Consider the following 13,044-nt stretch of genomic DNA (forward strand, 5'->3'; position numbering starts at 1 on the left):
TAACTTTTACATTTTGGCGTCGAGGTTTAGACACGTCCAAGCGGTTTGGGCATTGTTTAGGAATTTAGGCTTTAAATATTGAGGCTTTTGCTTCGGTCGGGGTCAGTCAGTTGAGTACAGTCAGTACCAGTAGTTATTCCCCATCAACTTGAAGCACATGCAGGAATGCATGCGAGCAACTAAATGAAACTATCGATAATTATTGCCATGGTGGCAGTTCAGCTGGCAAAAACTGTCTATATAATATGAAAGAAGAATGCGCGAAAACAAGCCCTAAAGGCTGCCAAAGCAGTGACTTTTTTACATTTAGCAAATTTGCTGGCAGGAAATAAAAATATTGCTAAAAACATTACCCTGACTCTTAACGACACAATCAAATCGACATCACCAACCATTCGTTACGTCGATCGATTTCGATACAAAGCAAAATGCTTGAGAGGCCATTCTTTCGATTAATTTGTTGCTTAATGACTAAAATCAAAACCTCTCTCTATCTCAGCTCGTGGGATATAAAATTTTGTTATTATAAAAATATGGGAGTCTATATATATCTTACCAATTTGCAATCGTGCGTTGTCCTAACCTAAATCTGCGCCGCATCCGGGTGCCATCTTTGTGTGTAACTACTTATCACAATTTCATCGATTCGGAAACCGACAAGCACACTCTGATAGTCACTTTCACGTATTCTCCTCAGCAAGCAGCCACCAAATGCCACCGATCCTTCATCATAAAGAAACCATTAGTTTGGATAGTCGTCATCGTCTTGGTACGCCGGGGCACTATTATTGCTGCCAATGCAGCAAAACCGGCTCGTATTTGCGCTCAGATTTACACCCTGCGTCAGATCGATTATGTCCTGGCCCTGGGCTCGGAGCTCCCGTTCGGTGGACTTCTCCAACCGTTGCCACTGTTTCACGGCCAAAGCGAACGCTTCGTAAACGTTGTCAGAGGTCTTGGCCGACGTTTCGATGAAGGCGGCCACGTGATGCTCCTGGCACCATTCGGAAACCTCTTCGGCCATCACCTGTCGCTGGGCTGGCGGGATGTCGTTCTTGGTACCGACCACAATGAATGGGAAACGATCCGCCTTTACGTCGTAGTATTTGAGGAATTCTTCTCGCCACTGGATCAATGCACGAAAACTGGCCTTATCGTCGACGGCGTACGCTAGCAGGCAAATGTCCGACCCACGGTAGAATGGAGTCCGCAGGGCTTTGAAACGCTCTTGGCCGGCCGTGTCCCAGATCTAGAATGCGAAAAAAAAAGAATAAATGTAGAATTCAGTCATTTCAATTCTAATAAAACACAACTTTTACACTTTCGCTACATTCTGGTCCGTACAGATACAGGACAACTCGAAACGAGAGAAGGAGATGATAATTACACTACGGCTGACTGCAGAAATGTATTGTATACCTCTGTATACTGTTAAAGACAAACGTCTTGAAATCCCGCATCAACAGTGCATCAGAGCTTCAGACACACAAATTTCAAGAAGCAAGCTTCAAACAACAGTGCATTTTATTATTCTGTTCTTGCTCACTTGCAATAAGCTTTAAATAGAAAGCTCAGAAGCACTGGTTTTGTTTACGAAGAGATTTGTGCGCTTGAAATCGTGAGTAGGTGCCAAAGTCGGCCATTGTAACGTCCATTTTGGGATTCTAACAAGTCCGTCCTTAACTCCAGAATATTTTTTTTTCTTACACTCCCACTCATATTTGACCTAATTCGAACTTTTTCATTCAGTCAGACTATGCTGAGGGTGTCTGGGTTCGATAACCGGTTGGCCCAGGATTTTTCCTTGAGGGAGAATTCCTAAATGACGATGCATCAGGAAGAATCCACTATGAGGATATATCGCGCAACAAATCCTAGTAGGAGAAATTCCCGGATAAATCCCGGAAGGAACCCCGGTAGGAAAATCGGGATAATTCTCGAACGGATTCCTGGAGAAATCCTTGAAAGGATCCCGGAAGAAATCCCAGGAGTAATCTGGGAAGGAATTTCGCGAGGACTCCAAGTAGAAATGTCGAGAGAACTCCATGAGAAATCATTAGAAAAATCTCACAGCAATTCCCTGAAAGAAACTCAAAAGGAATCTCTGAATAAAAATCTCTGAAGAAATTCCTAAATATTTTTTTTTTTGTCTGTATTAACGAGATTTTTAACCCTAGGCTAGTTCATCTCGGGACCCACGCTTTACTTCCCTTCCGAAGGAAGAACCCACATTTTGTGAGTATGTCGGGAGTGGGATTCGATCCCAGGTCCTCGGCGTGATAGTCTTGTGTTCTAACTACTACACCAGGTCCGCTCCAAATTCCTAAATAAATATCGGAAGGAATACCTGAAAAAAAGCGTAAAGAATCCCTAAAGGAATCCTGGAAGAAATCCCTCAAGTCCTTAAAAGAGCCCTGAAAGAATCTCTGGAGCCATCTCTACCTGAAGAAATCAATAAAATAAATAATTCCGGGAGGACCTAATGTAGGAATCGTGGAAAGAAATTCTTAAAAGAATCCTTGGAGAGATCTATACAATAATTCTGGGGGAACCCCTGAAGAAATCATTACAGGAATCCCTGGTGGAATCCCAAGAAAAATTAATGTAGGAATCCCGGGAGACATCCCTGAAGGAATTTCGGAAGGAGTCTCTAAAAAAACCCAGGACAAATCTATAAAAGAATCTTGGGATAAATTCCTGAAGGATCCCTGATGGAATAATTTAAAGAATCTAGGGAGGAATAATGAAAAAAATCTAAGTAGGATGTACTCCTAAATGAAACCCGCGGAGATACAATGATAGGATTACTGGAGAAATTCTTGAAAAAATTTCTGAGAGGATCCACGAGTAATCCCAATCGCTCAATAGATTTTGGAAGGAATGCCTGAAAGATGCTGCAAAACGGTGAGTCGATAAGGAGAGCGTCCAATATAGCTCTGGTCCTCACAAGTTCCTACCTCACGGGTCAAGCGATGACAAAGACCGCCAGCTAAGAGTTGTGTGCTTAGCTGGTAGTGCAGCCTGGGCACTGTTGTTCTTCTGACTTCAGCTAGATTGAGGAAGTACGATCCGAGCGTCTGTTCGCCAAGGAGGTGCGGCTCAAACAGCGTCTGTTGTGGCATCCAGCGGCTGAGTAAGAAACGCTGCACCACGCAAGGATGGGAACACTCACTTGCAAAGAGTTACACTCACTTGCAGTTTTCTCAGCTCAGAAGCGTGCAATCATGAAACGATGCATGGACGACTTTTGCCTTGTGGTTTTGTCTAAAAGTTTGCCGAATAAAGTAGGAGTCGCACACGCATACCGAAGTGGCGAGGGAGCTGCGAAGGCAACTCTCCACGAGGTGAATGTAAATTACACTCACCTCGTGGAGAGTCGCTTTCACAGCTGTGTCACGACTTTGGGATTCGTGTGCGACCCCTACTCTGTGCGACAAAGTTTTAGACAAAACCACAAGGCAAAAGTCGTTCATACATCAATTCTTGATTGCACGCTTCTGAGCTGATAAAATAGCAAGTGAGTGTAATCCTTTGCAAGTGAGTGTTCCCATCCCTGGCACCACGCCCAGCTAGTTCCAAGGTGGTAGCCCCATAAGCGTGGTCGTCCCAGTGTTGGTTGGGACGTTAAACAGAACTGGCACGATGGCCCTCCGGCGAGACAGGAGTGTTGGCGTAGGCCCAATAAGCCACCCGTAAAAATCCTTATTGCGAATAACATAGGAGAAAATACGACTCGATATAATCGGAAAAGACCCACGCGACGAAATAAGGACTACGATTGGAAACTTGGAACATGGAATTGCAAGTCACTAGGTTTCGCAGGATGTGACAGGATAATTTACGACGAACTACATCCCCGCAACTTCGACATCGTGGCGTTGCAGGAACTTCGTTGGACTGGACAGAAAGTGTGGAAAAGCGGGCATCGAGCGGCTACCTTCTACCAAAGCTGTGGCACCACCAATTAACTGGGAACAGGATTTATAGTGTTGGGCAAGATGCGACAACGTGTGATCGGGTGGTAGTCGATCAACGCAAGAATGTGCATGTTGAGAGTTAAGGGCCGTTTCTTCAACTACAGCATCATCAACGTCCACTGCCCACACAAAGGGAGACCTGATGACGAGAAAGAAGCGTTCTACGCGCAGTTAGAGCAAACATATATGGTATATGGCATATGGCAAAGGTATACGATGCACAGTGGGAAAAAATGGACCCAAAATCGCAACTTTTAGAAGCCGCTGATTTGGAAAAGCATCAAATACCTATTTCTATGTAAAAAATAACAGGAATCGAATGGTGGTGGTCTCATTTTGTGCAGACCACGGGAAAGGTCCCATTTCGCCCCATTTTGCCCTTTTTTGCACTATTTTAATGCAGAACATAACAAAGTAGCAAAGATAAACCTCTGCCGCCGACATATAACCCGAGAAAACGTTAAATACTATAGTAGAGGTTGTTCTCAATTGAAGTGGAACATTTCCGTGCTGCCCAGATCACTATAACGCCCCATTTTGCCCCACACTACTTATTAATTATAAAAAAAAACTAGTTTTATCCATGGATTTTAAATCATAGCAATCATGATGCAAATTTTCTTAAACAACTGGATAGAGTTGATTTCCACCATGGCAGAGCACGAGTTGTGGCTTACTTTGCCCCAATTCTCCCTTATTTTCATGTTTCGGTGCTTAATTTTATCAAAAAGCATATGAAGATCTCCGCTAACGATCTGTATCTATAAAAAAAAAAGTTCAATATTTCAGCGAAGATGATCCACAATGAGGGTGGAACATTTTCATGTTGCTCATATCATTATAATGTCCCATTTTGCCCCATATTCCTTAAAATCTATTAAAATGAGTTTTTTTTTAAGTTCTCATGATGTATTCGAAGCTTCCATGCAAATCTTAGCACTGTGTTATAGATAATGGAATTCAGTACATATATGTTCATTATAAAGGAATTTAACCTCTCCATATTATTTAAAAAATTAAGCGATGCTGACCAGCAGTAGCCTTCATATGCTTCTGGGTCAAAGTTTATAATGAATCATCAAAAAAGGGCAAATTGGGGAAAATAAATCACTTTCCGTGTTCTCCCATAGTTGAAATCAACTTCATATCATTGCTCCAGGCTATTTGCGCCATAATTGCTCTAATTTGAATCTTTCGATTAAGATTTGAAAGAATTATTTGAGAAAAATTGGTGAATTTAGGCAAAAAAGGTCACTTTCGTTCTCTGCCGGGGTTGGAATCTAATTCCTCAAAACTATTTGCATCATAATCACTTTGATATTAGGGGAAAATTCGGAACAGCATGAAAACATATTAAAAACATTTTTTTCACAGTTTTTAAGTAGTATGGGACAAAATGGGGCATTATTGTGATATGGGCAACATGAAAACATTCTACCCTCGTTGCATTCTCTACTAAAACGTTTTTCATGGATGTAGATTATCAGTGGAGATCTTCATATGCTTTTCGGTCGTCAAGTTTTGCACCGAAAGATGAAACTTATGATGAATTGGAGTAAAATAGATCACACTTCGTGCTTTGTCATTGTAGAAATCAAGTCTATCTAGGACATAAACGTGACGATGCGAATCAAGTAAACGTGTGCATGTTCAGGCATGTGAGTTGTTCAGGGATTTTTTTCTTTTTTTGATGAGAGACTGCATAAGCCTTGGACTTATTAACATCTTTATTATTCTTTATTTGAAGGATATAAAAGTAGGGTCTGGGACCATTTGGGCAGGAGCACCTATTTTGGGCACTTGCTGGTATAACTCAGTCAATTTTGAACCGATTGGCTTGATTTTTGAGACACGATCAGCTAGGCACAGTAGCTAGCCATGTTTCAAGATTCAAGTCAATCGGTTCGAAATTGACAGCAAGTGCCCAAAATAGGTGCTCCTGCCCAAATGGTCCCAGACCCTAGCTCTAACAGCTATGGAGAAACATAAATTTTCATCATATTTATGGTATGTGTATCATACTTATGGTTGGGTGCACGGTAATGTTCCTCCCTCATATCAAATTATCTTTTCTATAGTATTGAGCGTTTTTAAAAGATATAGATCAGCAACAGTTGCATTAATATGTTTTTTGGTCAAGTTTTGCACCGAAACATGAAAATTAGAATGAATTGGGGCAAAATAGGTCACATTCCGTGTTTTTACATGGTGGAGATCAACTTTATCTCATTTGTAAAAGTATTTGAATCGTGATTGACATAATTTGCATGGGAACTTCGAAAACAGCGAAAACCTATCAAAACTAATTTTTCAATTTTTAGGGAATATGGGGTAAAATGGGACATTATTGTGATATGGGCAGCATGAAAATGTTCCATATTCGTTGCGGATAATCTTTGCTAGAATAATAATGGATGTAGATCATCAACGGAGACCTTCATATGCTTTCTGGTAAAATTTGACAACGAAACATGAAAATTAGAATGAATTGGGGCAAAATAGGTCACATCCCTTGCTCACCCATGGTACAAATAAACTCTATCTAGTTTTATTTAAGAGTATTTGCATCATAATTGCATGTTATTGCATGAAAACCTCGAAAACAGCTTGAAAATATATGAAAAAACTAATTTTTCATGGTTTTGAAGGAATATGGGGCAAAATGGAACTAAAATATTGCTAAAATATTGAACGTTTTTCATGGATGTAGATCATCAGCGGAGATCTTCACATGCTTTCTGGACATATTTGGCACCGAAACATCAAAATTAGAGTGAATTGGGGCAAAATAGGTCACATCTCGTGCTCTTCCATGGTGAAAAACAACTCTATCTAGTTTTTTAAAGAGTGTTTACATCATGATTGCTATGATTTGCATGGAAGCTTCGAATACATCATGAGAACTTAAAAAAAACTAATTTTAATAATGATGATTAACCTGGGCTTGTTAGGGGAATATCTGTAAATAAAAAGAAAATCGCGTTAAGTACTGTTCCTTTGAATTCCACTAAGAATTTGCATCCTTTGACAGATACGTATTTCGACCTCAACTGTAAGGTCGTCTTCAGTGTCTTGTACTTGACTCGACTCAAGTCGGTCCGAGAAAAGTCATGTTCGATAATGTCGGAAAAAGCAGTTGGTGGATTTGGCAGTTCAGGTGGACGACCAAAAATACGCGATCTGCATGTTTAAGATACGACTCTTGCGAACACAAGGGAATAAATTCAAATCCGGCTAACGCCGATGCAGCCGGGGTCGACAAGAACGGGAACGAAACAGGTGGTTTCCGGATTGGCACTTTCGTGCACTGCTTACCTTACCAATCAGGCTAAGGCCGGGGTGGCCTCTGCTGTACATAGTAGCCGTCTCCATTCCACTCGGTCCATGGCTGTTTGTCTCCAGTTCCGCACTCTGCGTAGGGTCCGCAGACCGTCCTCCACTTGGTCGACCCACCTAGATTGCTGCGCTCCACGTCTTCTTGTATCGGTTGGATGACGCTCGAGAACCATTTTAGTCGGGTTGCTATCCGACATCCTGATGACGTGACCCGTCCACCGTAGCCTCCCGATTTTCGCGGTATGGACGATGGTTGGTCCTCTCAGCTGATGCAGCTCGTGGTTCATTCGCCTTCTCCAAGTCCCGTCTTCCATCTGCACTCCGCCGTAGATGGTACGCAACACCTTCCGTTCGAAAACTCCAAGGGCGCGTTGGTCCTCTGAACGTAGGGTCCATGTTTCGTGCCCATAGAGGACGACCGGTCTAATCAATGTTTTGTAGATGATTAACTTCGTGTTACGGCGAACTTTATTCGATCGTAGAGTTCTGCGGAGTCCAAATTAAGCACGATTTCCTGCCACAATGCGCCTTTGAATTTCTCTGATGGTGTCGTTGTCGGCGGTCACCAGTGAGCACAAGTACACGAATTCTTCAACCGCCTCGATTTCATCACTGTCGATATAAATTCGGGGTGGCGGGCGCGCAGATTCCTCCCTGAAGCCCTTTGTCATCATGTACTTTGTCTTCGACACATTTATGACTAATCCGATTCGCCTGGCTTCACTCTTTAGTCGGATGTACGTTTCCGCCATAGTCTCAAATTTACGAGCAATAATATCAATATCATCGGCGAAACCAAGTAACTGAACGGACTTCGTGAAAATCGTCCCACTCGTGTTTATCCCCGCTCTTCTTATTACACCCTCCAAAGCAATGTTGAAAGCAAGCACGAAAGACCATCACCTTGCCGAAACCCTCTGCGAGATTCGAAGGGACTCGAGAGTGTCCCTGATACTCGAACTACGCACATCACTCGATCCATCGTCGCCTTGATCAACCGTATCAGTTTATCCGGGAATCCGTATTTGTGCATAATCTGCCATAGCTGTTCTCGATCGATTGTATCATACGCCGATTTGAAATGGATGAACAAGTGATGTGTGGGCACGTTATATTCGCGGCATTTCTGCAACACCTGGCGGATGGCGAACATCTGGTCCGTTGTAGCGCGTTCACCCTTGAATCCAGCCTGATATTGCCCCACGATCTCTCTTGCAATCAGTGATAGACGGCGTCATAAAATTTGGGAGAGTATCTTGTAGGCAGCGCTCAGTAGTGTGGTCGCGCGGTAGTTTCCGCAATCCCACTTGTCGCCCAACTTTGTCCTCCTCCCAAATCTTGGTAATGACCCAGTGTAGTGCTCTCACCAGTGCTTCTCCACCGTATTTTAGAAGCTCGCTTGGTAGTTGATCTGCTCCAGCGGCTTTGTTGTTTTTCAACCGGCTAACCTCCTCCTCAATCTCTTGAAGGTCAGGGGCCGGAAGTCTTTCGTCCTGTGCACATACTCCTAGATCTGTTACCACGCCACCTTCGGTACTTGTATTTCGGTACTTCCATTGAGGTGCTCATCGTAATGCTGCCGCCACCTCTCGACCACCTTACGCTCGCTCGTGAGAATATTCCCGTGATTATCTCGGCACATGTCGGCTTGTGGCACAAAGCCTCTGCGCGAGCGATTCAGCTTCTCGTAGAACTTTCGTGTGTCCTAAGCGCGGTACAGCTCTTCCATCGCTTCGTGATCTCGTTCTTCCTGCTGGCGCTTCTTCATCCAGAAGACTGAGTTCTGCTTTTTCCGCGCCTGTTTGTAACGTGCCTCATTCGCTCTCGTACGGTGTTGCAGCATTCTCGCCCATGCTGCATTCTTCTCGTTTTTCTACTGTTCACATTCACCGTCGTACCATTCGTTTCTGTGATTCGGAGCCGCGAAGCCTATTGCTGTAGCCGAGGTACTACCTATGACGGATCGGATGTCCCTCCAGCCGTTTTCAAGTGTAGCTGCGCCATGCTGCTCTTCCGTTGGTAAGGCCACTGCTAACCAACGCACGTAATCCTGAGCCACTTCTACGTTACGCAGCTGCTCGATGTTGAGATGCGGCGTTCGACTTCGACGCGTGGTGATAACTGTCGAAAGTCCGAGAATCCGAAATATCCGAGAAGAATTTACCGTAGATTAGAACGTGGTCGATTTGGTTTTCTTGGGACTCCTCCAGGAATACCTCCAAAAATTCCGCCAGGTATTCCTCCAAGCATTCGTTTTGGAATTCCCCCGGGCATTCCTCCAGGAATCCCTTCAGGATTTTTCCAAGAATTTTCTCTTCTATTTCTTCAGAACTTCCCCTGGTTTTTCTTCAGAAAACGCTCCATGGATTCCTTTAGAAATTAACAGCAAATCCTCCAGGAATTTCACCAGGACATTCTCTTCCTCCTTTAAAAGTTGTTCCAAGATTTTTTCTCCAATTATTCCAACAGGAACTCCTCCAGGGATTCCACCAGAAATTCATTCGTGAATTTCTCCTCCAGGGATTTCTCCAAGAATTCCTCTAGCGATCCCTCCAAGGATTCTTCTAAGATTTTCTCCAGGAAATTATCTTGGCATTCCTCCATGACCATGCATTTCATCATGATTTTCCACAGACATTCTCCGGGCATTCCTCCAGGAATTCCTTTGGAGATACCTTCAGGAATTTCTTCAGGTTCCTCTAGGAATTCCTAGAAGAGTTCGTCCAGGAACTCCTCCTGGAGTTTATTCAGAAATTTCTTCAAGTATTTCCCCATGAGTTGCTTCAGGAATTCCTCCAGGCTTTCCTCTGTTAATTCTTCAAGGTATTCCCTCAGAGATTTCGCCAGAGATTCTTCCAAGAATTGTGTCAGGGGAGATTCCCTCAGGAATTTCTACAGGTATCCAGGACTTTCTTTAGGGTTTTCCCAATAATTCTTCTAGAGATCCCTACAGGATATTCTTCATAGATTTCTTCAGGATTTTTTTTACAGTTATTCCTCCAAGAATTCATCCAGGTATTTCTCCAGGAATTTCATCAGAAAAATTCGAGAAATCCTCCAGATATTCGTTCAGAAATGCCTTCGGGGATTCTTCCACAGGAATTCCTCTAAACTCTAGGGATTTCTCCGGGGATTTTTCGAATGATTCCTTCAGCAATTACTGAAGGGATTTCGACAGAAATTTTTCAAGCGATTTGTCCGGACATTTATCAAGGGATTCCTCCAGGGATTTCTTCCGAAATTCCGCCAGGGATTTCTCCAGGAATTTCTTCAGAAATTCCTCCAGGGATTTCTCTAGGAATTCCTCTAGGGAATGCTCCGGGAATTCTTCCAAGGATTGTCCAGGAATTTCTCTAGTGATTCATTCAGAAATTCCTCTCTGGATTCACGAGAGTGATTTCTGAAACTGGTCTCTTCAAACAATATTCAAGAATTTCAAAAATTCTTCCATCATCATCCAAGAATTACCTGAAATTATTTTTTTAATTTTTTGAGGAACTTCTAGAGAAATTTCTCCAGCGATTTGCATTGGATTTTTCAAAGATAATATTGAAGGGATGCATTCTCCAACATGCTTAAAGAATTTTCTCCAAGAAATCCTTCATAGATTCCTTCCAGACTACCCCCTTCAGGAATACCAGCTCCTGCAAAGGAATTCCTTCAAAATTTTTTCCCTCGATTTTTCTCCCTCATGAAAAATCTAGTTTAAGTTGTAAAATCTACTTGTAGTCAAATTTAATGTTCATTTTGTATTTTGCTCTTTTCTTTTTGTTTTTATTTGTTTTGTTCTAGTAGTCAGTAATTCAGTTAATCTATTCCTCCTAATGTACTTAATTATTATAACAGTTGCTTCCTTCCTTCCTTCCTTCCTGATATAAGGTACTCACCAACAGGTTATCGTTAAGAATAAATAAACAAATAACAAATTACAATTTTTTCAGGAATATATCTTGAGATTCTTTTTTATCCAACAAGTTACCCATAGTTTTCTTCAAATCCAAATGTTTCAAAAGAATTCAGAAGAAAAATAAACATCCGGAACCAGAACCAGGCAATCTCAATTTACTCAAGCAGTGCGTCTGTAATAACAGTTTATTATGACTTCTTTTTATTGATTTTGAAATTTTTTGCAAATTCGCAATAAATTTTGTTCAAGCGCTTTTTCGAAAACATCTTTTATATAGAAATGGTCGTTCCAAGTCATGGGGAGGAAAGGGTTTTAAAAGAAAGTTGATCCATCTTTGATCAGGATCAATCATAAGTACAAATCTTATGGTCTACTACAAAAAAAAATGTGCCGAACCGACCAAGATAGCAAAAATAACACGGTCTCTCGTATCACCTTATTAAACTCTAACGCTAAGCAGAGTACAATGCATAGATCTAATTTACATACCTGCAGCGTGTATCGTTCGTTTTCCACCTGAATATCCTTGTTCAAAAATTCCACTCCGATCGTGTGAAAACTGTTGGCGTCGAAAAAGTTCGAAACAAAACGGTTCATCAGGCAGCTCTTGCCAACACCACCATCGCCTGAAAACAAACCAATAAAAGAAGTGTGAATAACATACGATCGTGAATAAGTAAACAGATAATTAACATTCTGCAGGTCAACTACATTGATAAATCTCAGTCATTATCAATCACCTGGTGAAGTAAATCGGAAGGATGCCTAAAACAAAGGGAAAATCAATCAAACCTGATTTGTTAGAGTTTGAGACATTGTTAATGGAAACTTGGCGTAACTTGATTATCAGTGGTTTGTTTGGCAGCCTAATCTACGAATCAATAAGCTTTCTTCGACGATTTACTAAGGGAGTTATCAATATTAGCTACAGCAAAGTGTTGAAAAGGCACAATCTGATTAAAACAGAAACTCGAGCTTGGAATAAACAATCCGCTTATCTTGTTTAAGATACATTTATGATGATCCAACGAATTTAAAAGTCCAATGTTTACAAACAGCTCAACCACGAATCTTACCTAAGATTACCACTTTCAGCAGTATATTTTTACTCGGAGGCCTCATATTCGTCATCTTGTATGGCTTTCGATGTTTACACAACCGCTCCTCTTGGTACTGCTAATCTCCGACGGATGTTAATTCGTTCACTCTGCAGCACTCAACCCGACGGTCACTTTTCACGCCTTCAACTTTTACGTCGACCCGAGGGGCAGAGCTCACGGAACACTGGGAATCGTCTCAAAACATAAAACTTTCGTCTCAGCTTACTCTGCCTCCGAAAAATTACGACAACAGTTCGTCTCTTTGTTTAAATGCGCATAAAATTAAAACATTAAATTACCAAACGATTGCCCCACAAACACTACCAACCAAGGTCGCGGGGAGAGAAGACCGCTGCGCTACTCGTCTACAATTTACGACGATTTTTTCTTACGAATATGCACAAACACTGTCGTCAGCTGGGCTTTGGCCTGATGATAGGCCCTCCACAATGCATCGAAGAGGAAGAGAATCAAAACACCACACAAAGTTGCACTAATCAGCTGATGATGGTGGCGATTGCTGCATCGTACATGTAAACTCCACCTGATGCAGCTATCTATCTGTTCGGTGTACTTGTATGGATTGATTGCACTGATTGTATTATGTTTTCAAACCTCGCCCACCGATCGCCCTTTACTCGCGCAATAACTAATGAAAATCCACACTCTGCTTTTACGTTCGCTCGCTGCTGTGTTCAGACAAAAATCAACAGAAAGTGACTGA

The 13,044-nt window shown here is 42.1% G+C and overlaps 1 protein-coding gene across 1 annotated transcript; it reads right to left on the reverse strand.

The window, feature by feature from the left end:
* Positions 1 to 493: 493 nt before the first annotated feature.
* LOC109428255 (ras-related protein Rab-9B) lies at positions 494 to 13,044 on the reverse strand. The gene is made up of 3 exons (XM_062851590.1): positions 12,297 to 13,044; positions 11,710 to 11,846; positions 494 to 1,249 (listed from the first exon to the last, which is right to left on the reverse strand). Exons 1-3 carry the CDS (start codon positions 12,349 to 12,351, stop codon positions 743 to 745), a joined length of 699 nt encoding a protein of 232 aa, XP_062707574.1. The 5' UTR covers positions 12,352 to 13,044; the 3' UTR covers positions 494 to 742.

The sequence above is a fragment of the Aedes albopictus genome, chromosome 2, assembly GCF_035046485.1.
Source record: "Aedes albopictus strain Foshan chromosome 2, AalbF5, whole genome shotgun sequence".
NCBI classification, from domain to species: domain Eukaryota; kingdom Metazoa; phylum Arthropoda; class Insecta; order Diptera; family Culicidae; genus Aedes; species Aedes albopictus.

Coding starts and splice junctions, on each gene's coding strand:
- LOC109428255 (XM_062851590.1), bottom strand. CDS start 12,351: ATGACGAATATGAGGCCTCCGAGTAAAAATATACTGCTGAAAGTGGTA. Junction 11,847..12,296: donor GCTGAAAGTGGTAATCTTAG/GTAAGATTCGTG, acceptor GTTTGTTTTCAG/GCGATGGTGGTGTTGGCAAG. Junction 1,250..11,709: donor ACGAACGATACACGCTGCAG/GTATGTAAATTA, acceptor TTCGCATTCTAG/ATCTGGGACACGGCCGGCCA.